A 14,469-nucleotide genomic window follows, 5' to 3' on the forward strand; every position below is an offset into this window, starting at 1 on the left:
CTTTAAAGTATCTGGTGATTAGGAAAAATTCTGGGGTGAGAGACTACTCTACAGCCCAGCTCGTCGAGGTGCAAGTCCTCTGTGGGTTCAAGCGTTCAGTAAAAGAAGTAAGTTCCAGCAGTGGCGGAGGAAGCCTCTTTGCTGCCCGGAGCGGCGGTGCAGAGGCACCCCACTGGGGTGGGGCATGACGCATGCATCGTGATGTCATGACGCACATGGATGTGGCATGGAGGTGAGGGGTGGGTCAGCAAGGAGGGGGCATCACGCTTGTCGCTGGCATGATGCCCCCTCCTTGCTGGCCCACCCCTCCTGCAGAAAAAAGCCGCTGAAAGGAGGAAAGGGGGAAGCTCATACCAAGAACAAACATAGTTGGTCTTTAATGTGCTATTGGAAGGATGTTTTTATTTTTTTATTTTGTTTCAACTCTGGCAGACCAACACGGCTACCTACCTGTAACATCATCCTTACATCACTGACATGTCACAAAAGGGGAGGGGTAGACAGGGATTACACTAGTTCAACCTTGGCAAGCATGCTCAGACATGTCTCTTAACACCTCTCAAGTACCTATTACCAAAGAACAATAGAACTATTAACATATTCTTGTCCTGGGGCAAGTCAGGGATGAGCTCTTGGGATTTTATGGTCAACTATCAGCTCAGCAATTGCCACCCTTGGGCACTCCCTGGGTGGGGTGTTGTGTGTGTGCCCTCACACTTGAGAGATTATGGCGGGAGAGAAAGGTAAAGGAGTCCTTTCCTCTAACGCCAAAATGGCATTAGAATGAAGAGAATCGGTCAAACTACTGATTTTATATGAATTTATAAAGCTAGGTATCTTCCTGGAGCTGTCAAGTCGGAATGATACATTCAGACATAATATTTGTAACATTGTGCCCCGCCCGTCATTTCCATAACACTGGAAACTTTTCAAAACCTAGATTTTGGTTCACTGAAAGCTTAATTGTCTTCAAGAGAGCTGTGCACCAGTTGCACATTCTGCTGGCTATCATGTGGCACTGAAATAAAATCTGATACGCATGTTCAGGGCATACTTCTATGGTGCAAATTCAAATACTAGCTCAGCCACCTCCTAGTTTCAGACGGGGGAAGAAAATGCAAACTATATTACGATGTTGGAGTTCATTTTGACTCACCAGTTCTCAAATAAGCATTTATCTCCTTGTTTATACAATAGATATAATGAGCTTTCATTTGGGCAGGACTGGAGGAGGTTTTCTAGAGGCAAAATATAAACATTCTAGTCACTTTTGTAGTTCAGTGTCACCATCTGTGAACAGAAGTGAGAATTCCATTAATAATTATTTTCACACTGAGTTTTTAAACCCACCTATTTACAAATGGCCACTACTCCCTTGTAATTTCCCATTATACAAAAACTGTATCTGTTTTGTGTATAGCTGTTCTCCTAGCCTCAGTTATCAAACTTAATATAGTTAAAATTATATGTCTCAATTTTTATTGAAACAATTATTTTGGTGAAAGTGGCAAGCTTCTAAGTTGCAAATAACTTCATGAAATAAAAAAGCTTCCTATGGCCTTCAGTGCTAAGTGACCCAGTCCTGAAACAACTTATTTAAATCCATTGTGGTACAAGCCTCCTGGCAATTTAGAGGTCAGTATCTGGAATGAATAAAGTGAACTGAGGTTTCAATTTGTGGAGTATATTTTTAAAGTCACCTAACAAAAATTAAATGGTTCTCAGTTGATTCTGTTTGGAGTTGGTGTGTAAATATTTCATGTCTAAATCATGCTTGCACAAAGTAGTCTGAGGCTGTAGGGGCTGTGAACAGACTTGGAATCTACTATTAATATATTGCATTCATGCCAAAATTTTATCTACATTCAGACCCTTTTGTAATAAGTTCCATTGGCTGACCACTGGATCATTTAAGAAAGGTTCTGGAACAATTTGCACATAATTTATTACTGTAAATACATCCTTAAAGGCAGGTAAAAATTATGACTTGATTTCCTGGCCAGGTTTCTGGATTGTTAGTCACTATGGTGAATCACCATTCTGTAGTTAAATCCACCCTCTTTATCACTGATACTCAGAAGCAATTAGTGTTAGGTCTGCCACAAATGAACAGTTTCAAGGAGTATTCAATGATAATCTAGTCTAACTTTCTGTGATCAGTTTGTGGACTTGAGCGATCCTTGACAGATCATAGAATTGTTAAGTTGGAAAGGACCTCAAGGGTCATCTAGTCCAATCTCCTGCAATACAGGAATCACAGCTAAATAATCCCTGACAGATGGCCAACCTCTCTTTAAAGACATCAAATGAAAGGGATAGTCTACCTTTTAAGATAGTCTGTTCCACTGTCAAACAGCTCATACCCTCAGAAAGTTTTTCCTAATATTTACTTGGAATCTCCTTTCTTGAAACTTGAAGCCATCAATTTCAGTCCTACCCTTTGGAATAGGAAAAATCAAGCTTGCTTCATCTTCCATCAGATATTTTACGATAGGTATCTTACCGTACCACCTCAGAGTCTTCTCAAAACACACAACTCCCTCAACTGTTCCTCATGAGACTTGGTTTCCAGACCCTTGATCACCTTGGTTGCCCTTCTCTGCGTATGTTCTAGCTTGACGATATCCTTCTTAAACTGGAGCCCAGAACTGGACAGGTGTGGTCTGACAAAGGCAAAATAGAGCAGGACTATTACTGGATCTGGACTACACTTCTATTGATGCAACCTAGAAAGTCATTAACTTTTTTTTGCTGCTGCATCACACTGTTGACTCAAGTTACATTTGTGCTCTACTAAGACCCCTAGATCCTTTTCACAAGGCAAGTCAGGTGTCCTCCACTCTGTATTTGTGCAACTGGTTTATTATTCCTGCCTAAGTTTAGAACCTTACATTTGTCCCTATTGAAATTAATTTTGTTAGTTTGGTCCCAGTTCTCCAGTCTGTTAAGGTCATATTGAATCCTGATCCTATCTTCTGAGATATTAGCTACCCCTCCTAGTTTAGTGTCACCCACAAATTTGATGAGCATCCATTTATCATTTTCCCCCAGGATGATGCGGAACCTCTAGTGAACACGTTTTGGCTTGGTCAGCCAACCATTTACAAATTCACCTAAAAGTAACAATGTATACCCCACATTTTATCAGCTTCTCCAAGGGAAAATAGGGGACTTTGTTGAAAGTCTTAGTGAAATCAATATACACAACATCCATAGTATCCCCCTGGTCCAGGAAGCTTGTAACGCTAGAGGGAGAGAGAGAAATAAATTGGCCTGGCATGACTTCTTTTGAGAAATCACAGTATCCCTTTCTAAGTCATCATGCACCATTTAATTATCTGTTCAAAAACTTTTCTTAGTATCAACACCAAATAGTTGCCAGGGTCTTCTCCCCCCCCCCCATTTTTTAAAGATGGGGACATTTGCCAGTCTTCAGTCCACAGAGAACGTACCTGTTTTCTGTTTGCATATAGTTAATCAGTTCCTAGAGCTTTAAATTCATTTAAAGTAGCTGGGTGTTCCCTTACCACCTATTTTCCTATCCTGAGCTGCAGTTTCCTGCCTGCATTTATTCTATTATCATCAGGCTGGGCACTGTTTTCCTTTCAGGTGAAGACAGAGGCAAAGCAGGTATTCAGTACTTCTGCCTTCTCTCTGTCACCACTCAGCATTTCTCCAGCTTCTCAATGCAGAGGACCTAATTCAAGAAGAAGAACAAGCAATTAGGTAAGGGTTCCTCAACCTCAGCCCTCCAGATGTTTTCAGACTACAATTTCCATCATCCCTGACCACTGGTCGTGCTAGCTAGGGATCATGGGAGTTGTAGGCCAAAAACATCTGGAGGGCCAAGGTTGAGGAAGCTTGACTTAATTGCTTGTTCTTCTTCTTGCTTCACATATAGCTAGCCCCCTTTTATAATTTTCCACCCCTTGCAAGCCTGAGCTCATTCTGAATTTTAGCTTGCTTGATCTTTTCTCCCTGCAAGATTTGGATACTCATTTATATGCTTCCTTCATGATTTGCCACTTCTTCCACTTATTATAAAACCCCCTTTTAAATCTCAGGTCATCTAAAAACTATTTATATAGCCAGGCCGGTTTCTTTAGATGCCTCCAACCTTTCTTTCTTGTTGTAATTGTTTGCAATTCTGCATTCAATGTACAGTGGTACCTCAGGTTACAGACGCTTCAGGTTACATACTCCGCTAACCCAGAAATAATGCTTCAGGATAAGAACAGAAATTGTGCTCTGGCGGCACAGCGGCAGCGGGAGGCCCCATTAGCTAAAGTGGTGCTTCAGGTTAAGACCAGTTTCAGGTTAAGAACAGACCTCCAGAATGAATTAAGTTCTTAACCTGAGGTACCACTGTATCAGCTTTCAGAAACTCCCATCCATTGTGAACTCCCTTCTCTCTGAGTATTTTTGACCATGGGATCACAACTGAAGCTTTTTGAAATCAGCTTTCCTAAATTCCAAAGTATACATCTACTTACACTTGGCTTTCCTTTTCCTCTGCATAATGAACCTCAAGAGGACATGGTCATTTCCTCCCAAGGCTGAAAGGTTAAAATTTCTGTCCTTGGTCCACAAATAAGGTTCCAGGATAGCATACTCCGAACTCTATAATAGTGTGAGATTATGGTGGGATCAGAATAGGCTATATAAATATTTCTTTATTCTCCTATTTCATCCCCAATAACATTATTGAGCAAGTGGCCTTTAATTTGTCTATAGCACATTCTATCTGTTCACAATGCAGTAAAAAGGTAAAGGGACCCCTGACCATTAGGTCCAGTTGTGTCCGACTCTGGGGTTGCAGTGCTCATCTCGCTCTATAGGCCAAGGGAGCCGGCATTTGTCCACAGACATCTTCCGGGTCATGTGGCCAGGATGACAAAGCCGCTTTCTGGCGAACCAGAGCAGCGCACGGAAACTCCGTTTACCTTCCCGTCGGAGTGGTCCCTATTTATCTACTTGCACTTTGACGTGCTTTCGAACTGCTAGGTGGGCAGGAGCTGGGACCCAGCAAAGAGAGCTCACCCCGTCGCAAGGATTCGAACCACCAACATTCTGATCTGCAAACCCACATCACAATTAAATTTGGTAGAAAAATGGAGGACACAGCTCTATAATTTAAAATGCAGTTTTTCAAAGTGAGAATAAAAATACAAACTTTATATTGTAATGTCATATCCATCATGAGGACCAATAAACTGCATTAACAGCTGATGTGCAAATTCAGAGCATTGTTCTACATTTATTTGTTTGCTCGTTGAAATATTTATAATTATTCTTTTACACTGGACTGTGATGGCCTACATCTGTTTAAAAATCAAAAACTTGGTCTGATCCAGTAGGGCTCTTATGTTCTCACAACTTGCTATTGCATTGACAACAGCAATAAAGACTTGTTATTTTTAAGACATGTGCAACTACTAATTCTATGTGCCTATTTTATATTATTTTATTTTATGTGCCATGGACTGCAAGAAGATCAAACCTATCCATTCTTAAAGAAATCAGCCGTGAGTGCTCACTAGAAGGACAGATGCTGAAGTTGAGGCTCCAGTACTTTGGCCACGTCATGAGAAGAGAAGACTCCCTAGAAAAGACCCTGATGTTGGGAAAGATGGAGGGCACAAGAGAAGGGGACGACAGCGGATGAGATGGTTGGACAGTGTTCTCGAAGCTATTAACATGAGTTTGGCCAAACTGCGAGAGGCAGTGAAGGATAGGCGTGCCTGGAGTGCTCTGGTCCATGGGGTCACGAAGAGTCGGACACAACTGAACGACTGAACAACAACAACAAAATTGTATAGTTTTGGTTTTTCATCTTTTAATTTTTGTCTGTTATTATTGTTCTTTGTTTGATATACATTATAAAATGATATGATAATTTAAAACTTTACCAAAAAATAGTAAAAAACATAACATTTCAAATACACTTTGGCGCTTTCCTGCTTAACTAAAATGGATATTTAAGCTGCTTTTAACCCGAAGCTACAAGGAGGCCAGCAGAAAACTCACCAAGGAAGCTAGCTGCCTGTGCTGCTGGCGCTGCGGCACCAGAAAGGTTAGATAGGCAACACTTCTACTGGACAAAAATAACTTTGTGGCACAGAGACTGATTCCCTCCCAAGGCGGGCTTTGCCTGTCCTCCCCCGTTCCTTTGATTATGTACCCCGTTATATACACAGGAAAGGTGACAGAAGGGGCAAAATATCCCTGGTAATAGTAGTACCAAGGTAACTATGTATACAGTATTCCTCTTAATTGCCATTTTAGGATTAGCAATGTGTGTTATTGGTACTGAAAGTGAAAGTGAGTTCTATGTTGTAGGTTGTGTGTCCGCAGCGGGTTCTCTGGGTTTGGATCAGCTGAAGATTGCTGCGTTCAAAGCAGTCAAGGACTGTTCAATAGCTCAATGGACATTCAGAAATCCAATGAATGGGTACTTTTGAATTTCCTGAAATGTTGCAGACTGCAATTAAGGCTGGGTTTTATTTTAGAAACACCTACTTTTCAATGGTTTCATTATTTTACTTTAAAATGTGTAAATATTGCATATAATATGAGCTCTCAAAATCATTTATCACAAAATGTTCTACCTGAGAGAGAGAAACAAGGAGAGTTTGTCAGATGACTAAGGGATATTATGCTTTTAGTTCAGTCAGACTACAAACAAATTTGTTATTACAGGATGGGAAGGGAGCAAAGTAAATTTAAAGTTTTAATACTATTGAGAACTTGGAAAAATGCCATGTGGTAGTAGGCTTAACTGATATAATTCTGAGATATGTAAACAGTACAGTGGTACCTCGGGTTAAGTACGCTTCAGGTTAAGAACTCTGATTAAGAACAGAAATCGTGCTCTGGCAGCGCAGCGGCAGCAGGAGGCCCCATTAGCTAAAGTGGTGCTTCAGGTTAAGAACGGACCTCCGGAACGAATTAAGTACTTAACCCGAGGTACCACTGTATTGGTTTAAGCCATGAGTTGCTGATAGAATTAAGGCATTAGTCGCATTTGTTACAGCCCTCTTAAAAGATATCCAGATTAATTTTGTGGCACACTGAGCACCAATTGCTGAGGAACTGCTACAGAAAAAGGGTTGCAGACTTCTTTCAAACAATGGTCCCCTAAGGCTGTGTATACATTTATCCATTTAAAGCAAAAACTAGTACCGTAGTTTGAGTGCACACTTATCCACAATGTGCTTCTTCTTTCCACTGATCCTGCTGTCCACAAAGATGGGTGTGGTTACTTGAGTGATACACATTTGAAAACCCTCCCCCTTTCTTCTCTGCACATGTCCCAGATGAAGACGTGGCAATTGCGATCTTGGTACATGCTTCCACACGACAGCATTGGGGAAGGTATACTGGGACCACCTCTGTCCATTTTCAAATGCATTGCAGAATCAATAGAAAATTAAAAAAATGGAAGTGTGCATGCACACAAAAGCTCATACCAAGAACAAACTTAGTTGGTCTCTAAGGTGCTACTGGACAATTTTAAAAATATTTTTTATATATTTCTACTGCGTCAGACCAACACGGCTACCTACCTGAATTGCAGAATCAATCTGCATTGAGCTTTTATTTTAGAAATTAAACTAGTTTTAAAAGATGCCTTACTTGCTTAATTTACATTGGTGAAAGGATATATAAGCCTTTCGAGTTATTCAGAATTTTTTTTGTCAGACCAAAAAGTAAAGGAAGCAAATTTTCATGCAACCTCTCAGATTATGTCAGATTTATAAAGGCTTGGGCAACAATTCTGTGCATACTTATTTGGGAGTGATTCCTAAATAAACATGTTGCACCATCAAAATTTAGTATTAATCAGAAAGGAAAGGTGGAGTAAGGGTGGGAATTAGGAATTTATCGCTCAGATTCGGAAGGAGGTAGATTCCACCGTGGGAGCAGGGCCGGGGCGGGAGAATGCTAGAGCTCTGTCTAGTCATGTTGCATGGGATCAATTTCAATCTGTTACCTCCGAGGATGTGGACAGGCTGCTTGGACGAGTGAAACAGACCACCTGTCTCCTTGATCCTTGCCCATCCTGGCTAATAAAAGCGAGCCGGGAAGGACTGGGCGATGGGCTCCGCGGGGTGGTGAACGCTTCCCACTGAGAGCCAGTGTGGTGTAGTGGTTAAGAGTGGTAGACTCGTTATCTGGGGAACCGGGTTCGCGTCTCCGCTCCCCCACATGCAGCTGCTGGGTGACCTTGGGCTAGTCACACTTCTCTGAAGTCTCTCAGCCCCACTCACCTCACAGAGTGTTTGTTGTGGGGGAGGAAGGGAAAGGAGAATGTGAGCCGCTTTGAGACTCCTTCGGGTAGTGAAAAGCGGGATATCAAATCCAAACTCTTCTTCTTCTTCTTCTTCCCTCTGCGAGGGAGTCTTCCCATACTCGCTGAGGGAGGCGGTCATTAAACCACTTCTTAAAAAAACATCTTTAGACCCGGCCAATATGGCCAACTATCGCCCAGTCTCAAATCTACCATTCTTGGGCAAGGTGATTGAGCGGGTGGTTGCGGAACAACTCCAGGCACGCCTGGAGGATGCGGACCATTTGGATCCCTTCCAATCGGGATTCAGGCCTCATCATGGGACTGAAACTGCCTTGGTCGCACCGCAGACTGTCTCGCCAGAGTGGTACATGCTCTGGTTATCTCCCGCTTGGACTACTGCAATGCGCTCTACGTGGGGCTACCTTTGAAGGTGACCCTGAAACAACAACTAATCCAGAATGCGGCAGCTAGACTGGTGACTGGGAGTGGCCGCCGGGACCACATAACACCGGTCCTGAGAGATCTACATTGGCTCCCAGTATGTTTCCGAGCACAATTCAAAGTGTTGGTGCTGACCTTTAAAGCCCTAAACGGCCTCGGTCCTGTATACCTGAAGGAGCGTCTCCACCCCCATCAATCAGCCCGGACACTGAGATCCAGCGCCGAGGGCCTTCTGTCGGTTCCCTCACTGCGAGAAGCAAAACTACAGGGAACCAGGCAGAGGGCCTTCTCAGTAGTGGCGCCCGCCCTGTGGAACGCCCTCCCATCAGAAGTCAAGGGAAGAAACAACTACCTGACATTCAGAAAACACCTGAAGGCAGCCCTGTTTAGGGAAGTTTTTAAACTGTGATATTTTAAATGTATTTTAATGTTTGGTGGAAACCGCCCAGAGTGGCTGGGGAGACCCAGCCAGATGGGCGGGGTACAAATAATAAATTATTATTATTATTATTATTATTATTATTATTATTATTATTATTATTGTATCTAAGGGCCACAACAGCCCTACTTCTAGGGAGAAACTAAAGTGGAAAGGGCAAGGTGTTTTTTTTTTAAACCATTGTCCATTTTCCTGTTCTCATTTAAGTCTCTTGCACACCACAGTTTAAATCCTCACTCAGCCATAAAGCCCAATGTGACTGTAACCAGTTTCTCTGTCTAACCAGGGGTCGCTAATCTTTTTGGACTACTGGGAACATTTCAAATTTTGAGAGAGTGCTGAGGCACCAATCACAAAATGACTACCACAAAGGGATGGCATAACACAAAATGGCTGATGTGGAGTGTGTGACATTGCACAAAATCACAGAGACAACCACCTCTGACAACCTTTTGATTACCATGGGAAGTCAGCTATACCCTGCTGCTCCTAATTATGGAGATTGCATATGCACACCGATGCTGTTGCTATCTAATAACAATAGTAATAATAATAATAATAATAATAATAATAATAATAATAATAATAAATCCTTCCAGTAGCACCTTAGAGACCAACTAAGTTTGTTCTTGGTATGAGCTTTCGTGTACATGCACACTTCTTCAGATACACTGAAACAGAAGTCACCAGACCCTTATATATAGTGAGAGGGTGGGGAGGGGTATTACTCAGAAGGGTGGTGGGAATGGGGGATTGGCTGATGGGTGTGGAAAACCTGTTGACGACTGATAATGACTGCAATTGGTCTTACAGGAAAAAGCAAGGGGTGAGATGGCTAAAGATAGCTTTGTCATGTATAATGAGATAAGAATCCAATGTCTTTGTTCAGGCCAGGTCTCTCCATGGTTTTGAGTTTGGTAATGAGTTGCAATTCAGCAACTTCTCTTTCCAGTCTATTTCTGAAGTTCCTTTGTAGTAAGACAGCTACTTTGAGATCTTCTATAGAATGTCCTGGGAGACTGAAGTGTTCCCCTACTGTCTTGTGATTCCTGATATCAGATTTATGTCCATTTATCCCTTGGCGTAAGGTTTGGCCCCTTTGTCCAATATAGAGAGCTGAAGGGCACTGTTGGCATTTGATGGCATACACAATGCATTGCTGTCAACTTTCCCTTTTTTGCAGGAAATTCCCTTATTCCAGCGCCGTTTCCCATTGCAAAAAAAGGCAAAGTTGACAGCTATGGCCGTTTCCCAATGCAAAAAAAAGGAAGGTTGACAGCTTTGCACAATGTTAGAAGATGAGCAATTAAATAGTCCTGAGATGGTATGTTTGATGTTGTTGGGGCCAGTAATGGTGTTGCCCGGGTTTATGTGGCAGCAAAGTTGGCATCTGGGTTTATTGCAGGCTCTGGTACCAGTGTCCATGTTGAGTCCTGTTGTTGTATTATTGTGGGTGAGGAGTTGTTTAAATGAAAGCTCAGAGTCTGGAGCACCAACAGAAGCTTTCATGCCCAGCAGGATAGCAGCCCCTGGTCTAACCTACGACATAGAGCTGTTGTGAGGATGGAAGGCCTGTATCCCACCTGAGCAGCGTGGAATATAAAACGGAAACAACTTTTAATGCAATAAATAAATATATGGTGCAATCATCCTTTGCACATGTAAATCACTATGGGTACCAATTAAAAAAAAATGTAAGATGTGTGCTCCTTTTCAGTAACATTCAAGGTGCCTTCCAGCTGTACTACAACTTCCATCATCCCAAACTATGGCCTCTTGTGACTGGGGATGATGGGAACTGGAGTCCAACATCTTAAAGGCCACAGGTTTCCCATCCATGCTCCCACACTTTCAGCTTTCCCTTATTCAATCCCCCTGGATCCCCATTTTTCTCATTGCTCCTCCTCAGTCCAGGCTCTGCACCTTCCCTCCAGCTCACTCAATTAAATGCCCAAATCTCTCTCAGCTTCCTCCCATACTTCTCTCAGGCCATGCTCACTCAGGTATGGATACCAGTTTCCCCATTAGCCCTCATCCTCAAAACCCACCTTTTACCAGGCTTTGCCCCTTCACCATCCTCCACAAAGTGGACCACTTCTCAGCGTTTCCATTTCATACCCTTGTCTCCCTTCCTGCTTCTTAGATTGTAAGCTCCTTGAGGGCAGGGTTCCATGTTGCCAGTGTAACTTTGGACAAAGCAATGAGTATAACTACAATCAAAGATTCCCTCTTCCCATGGATGTCTCCTACTTTCCCTGAAGTTCACCCTACGAGTCCCCCAACATTCCCCACGGCTTCTCTTTTAGCCCACTCAGTGCACACTTGTTGTTTTGAGCTCCCATGCCCTGCCCCTCCGGTCCTTCTCAGCACCCCAATTCACCCACGCCTTTGCACCCCACTTTCCTTTGGAACTCTGCTTACTCCCCAACCCCACCCCTGAACTTCCTCAATTCCCCCTGTGCATTCTCAATTGGGCCTCCATTAGCCGCCCCCCACAATACAGTATTCTCTTACCTGACCCCCCATTGCATCCCCCCCTTCAGCCCAAGTTGCCATTTCCCTATAGTTACTTTGCCCCTCACAATTCCCCCACCCCTTTAGCTGAGCCCCTTTCGGTCTCCGATCCACCACAGCGACCCCCCCCCCAGCTTCACCAGGGCACCCCACATCTAGGGATCCCCATTTCCCCCTCAGCTGCGCCTCCCCCCGTCCTACTTGTCCCTCATAATTCTCCTCACATCCATCTTCAGCGCTCCCCCCCGCCAAGGCGCCCCCATTTTGGTCACCCCACCCCCGACTCCAGCTGCCCCTCATTCTTCGTCCCGTCCTCACATCGTTCACAATTCGCCTCACAGCCTCCTCATCTCCCCGCCCCCATTTCGGACACCCTCCCACCCCACCTGTCCCTCACCATTCTCAACCAGGACACACACGCACCCCAAACGCACTTTGGGCACCCCACCCCACCCCCACCTCGCGATCCTCTCCCTTCCCCCACGGCCCAATTTCCTCCCTCCCCCGCGAGTGTCCCCTCCCCGTAGGCGGGCGGAGGGTGACGCTGCTGAGACGGAGGCCGCGGATCAGTCTCTGCCGCTGCCTCGCTGGGCCGACTCCGAAGCAGGAGGCCGCCGCCGCCGTCGCCGCCGCGAGTGAGGGAGCGGCGGGAGAGCGCGAGGGTTCGGGCCCCGCTGAGGCAGCTGCCTCGGCCTCTCCGGTGGCTGCCTCGGCCTCCTCCTCCTCCTCCTCCTCCTGTCTCCCTGTCCCCGCCAACATGGCCGCGGCGGCGTCCTCCTGAGGCGACTCCGCCTGGCGCCCGCCGGGGCCTCCTCCTCCTCCTCCTCCTCTTGCGCCCACCTCCTTCGCCGCCGCCGAGCCTCTGCTGCTTCCCCGCGGTTGGCGCGGGTCATGGGCTGCTGCGCCGCCGCCGGCGGAGGAGGAGGAGCAGCAGCACCCGCCGCCGACCGAGCCGGGCAGGCCGCGAGGAGCAGCAGCCGCAGGGCGACCATCGCCGCCGCCGCCGCCGCCGCCGCCGCCTGGCCGATGGCTCCTTCACGCCGCTAGCCCGGAAGGAGAGAGCGCGAGGAGCACGGAGAAGAGCCGAGGTGGGCCGCGGAAGGGACGGGACACAAAGCGGGGGGTGGGCAGGATGGGGCTGAGACTGAGCGGGAGCCCCCCCCCCCCAGCAAAATAGAGGCCTCTGAGCGGAAAATCTGACAGCTGAGTGAGTGCGGCGTGGGGGGGGGTGCCCTTTCCCTCCTCTCCCTTCTTCTCCCCCCAAGGGCTCCAAAGTAGAGGCAGCTGGCGGCAGAGAAGAAAGAGTGAGGTATAGGAGCGGACCTAGAAGGAAATCTGCAAATTGGTTGGGGCGGAAGGGTGGGCAAGGTAGGGGAGAGAGGTGGATTTTGTGGTGAATTACTTACTCCACACTCCCCCGACACCAGTAGTCTAGGAGGAGAGCCAAATGAAGGGGCTGGGGGATGGTGGCGGGGTCAGCAAAGGAGTGTGTTGAGGTCCGCAGAGCTGGCTAAGGTGCAGCTGAAGGTGTTTTAATGCTCTGCTTCCTTCCCCTACCCTCCACCCATAGGCTCGGTTGCAGCTGAAGCAGTAATAGCAGAGGCGGTGGTTACCCGGCAGCAGGAGGAGAGGCCTCTGCAAGGAGGAGAGAGACCAAAGGAAGGGTTGAGATCACCATGGCCCACTCCCCTGTCGCCATGCAGGTGCCTGGCATGCAGGTGAGAGAGGGTTGGGTGCTCCCCTGTGGTGAAAAGCATGCTGGGTGGGGGAGGGTGGGTTACACTGGGGCAGTTGCTGCATCCCAGGTTCTTTCAGCCTGAGCGTTGAGCAAATCCGCAAGACGTCCAAGAGTGACATGGCAAACGGGGGGGGGCGCGGCGCAGCGTATATATTTTTGAGGGCGATTTTGGGAAAATGCTCAGTGGGGATGTTCTTTCAGTCCAGGAACACTTGAGAGTTGACTCTTATGTTTTTACCACTTTTCATTCTTGTTAAACCACTTAGAAACTTTACTGCAGTCAAGTGGTATATTGTTGTTGTTTAGTCGTGTCCGACTGTGCATGACCCCATGGACCAGAGCACGCCAGACACTCCTGTCTTCCACTGCCTCCCGCAGTTTGGTCAAATATACACATTTTATTAAATAATAAATGTGTGGTATATACATTTTATTAAATAAATTCCAACAGGCTCTGCCTACATCATGATGACTGTCGAGCTCTATTATTGTTGAAAGTTTATACACACACACACACACACACACACACACACAGTGGACACTCTGGATATGGATTTAATTCGTTCCGGGGGGTCTGTGCGCACCCCAAAAAATTCATAACCAGAGGTGCTGCTTCTGCGCACGCGCGCAGCATGACAGAGTGCTTCTGCGCATGCGCAAGTGGTGAAATCCAGAAAAATACTTCTGGGTTTGACGCTTTCTCAACCCGAAGATTACGTATCCAGAAAGGTTCGTAACCTGAGGGTCCACTGTATATAAATAAAATTGATTTTTAAACAAATACAATAACTATTAAACACTTATCCAGCAGTACATCTATTGGTGTTTGTTTTATCCATTGTCTCTAGACATACACTTACACATTCAACATTCACTATCATTGTTGAAGGGAGAAGAGGTTTGGGATGTGAGGAGGAAGATGTTACTTTTGTGGCATGTCTTTTGTTTCATGCTTGAAACATGCAAAAACATCTGAGGAGTTGCTATTGGACATGGAACATCTCTGTCAGCAGCCTTAAACTGCTGCTGAGCTGCTCCTGCCAA

The 14,469-nt window shown here is 45.7% G+C and overlaps 1 protein-coding gene across 2 annotated transcripts in view; it reads left to right on the plus strand.

Moving 5' to 3' along the window:
- The first annotated feature begins 12,691 nt into the window (after positions 1–12,691).
- STK26 (serine/threonine kinase 26) overlaps positions 12,692–14,469 on the plus strand; it is a 38,503-nt gene continuing 36,725 nt past the window's right edge. For both annotated transcript variants that reach the window (XM_033137082.1, XM_033137083.1), the window contains exons 1-2: positions 12,692–12,775; positions 13,258–13,405. In XM_033137082.1, coding sequence (XP_032992973.1) covers positions 13,364–13,405 — 42 coding nt within the window. In that variant the 5' untranslated portion in view covers positions 12,692–12,775; positions 13,258–13,363. The remainder of the gene's footprint in view (positions 12,776–13,257; positions 13,406–14,469) is intronic.

Source organism: Lacerta agilis, chromosome Z (assembly GCF_009819535.1).
Source record: "Lacerta agilis isolate rLacAgi1 chromosome Z, rLacAgi1.pri, whole genome shotgun sequence".
Classification (NCBI taxonomy): domain Eukaryota; kingdom Metazoa; phylum Chordata; class Lepidosauria; order Squamata; family Lacertidae; genus Lacerta; species Lacerta agilis.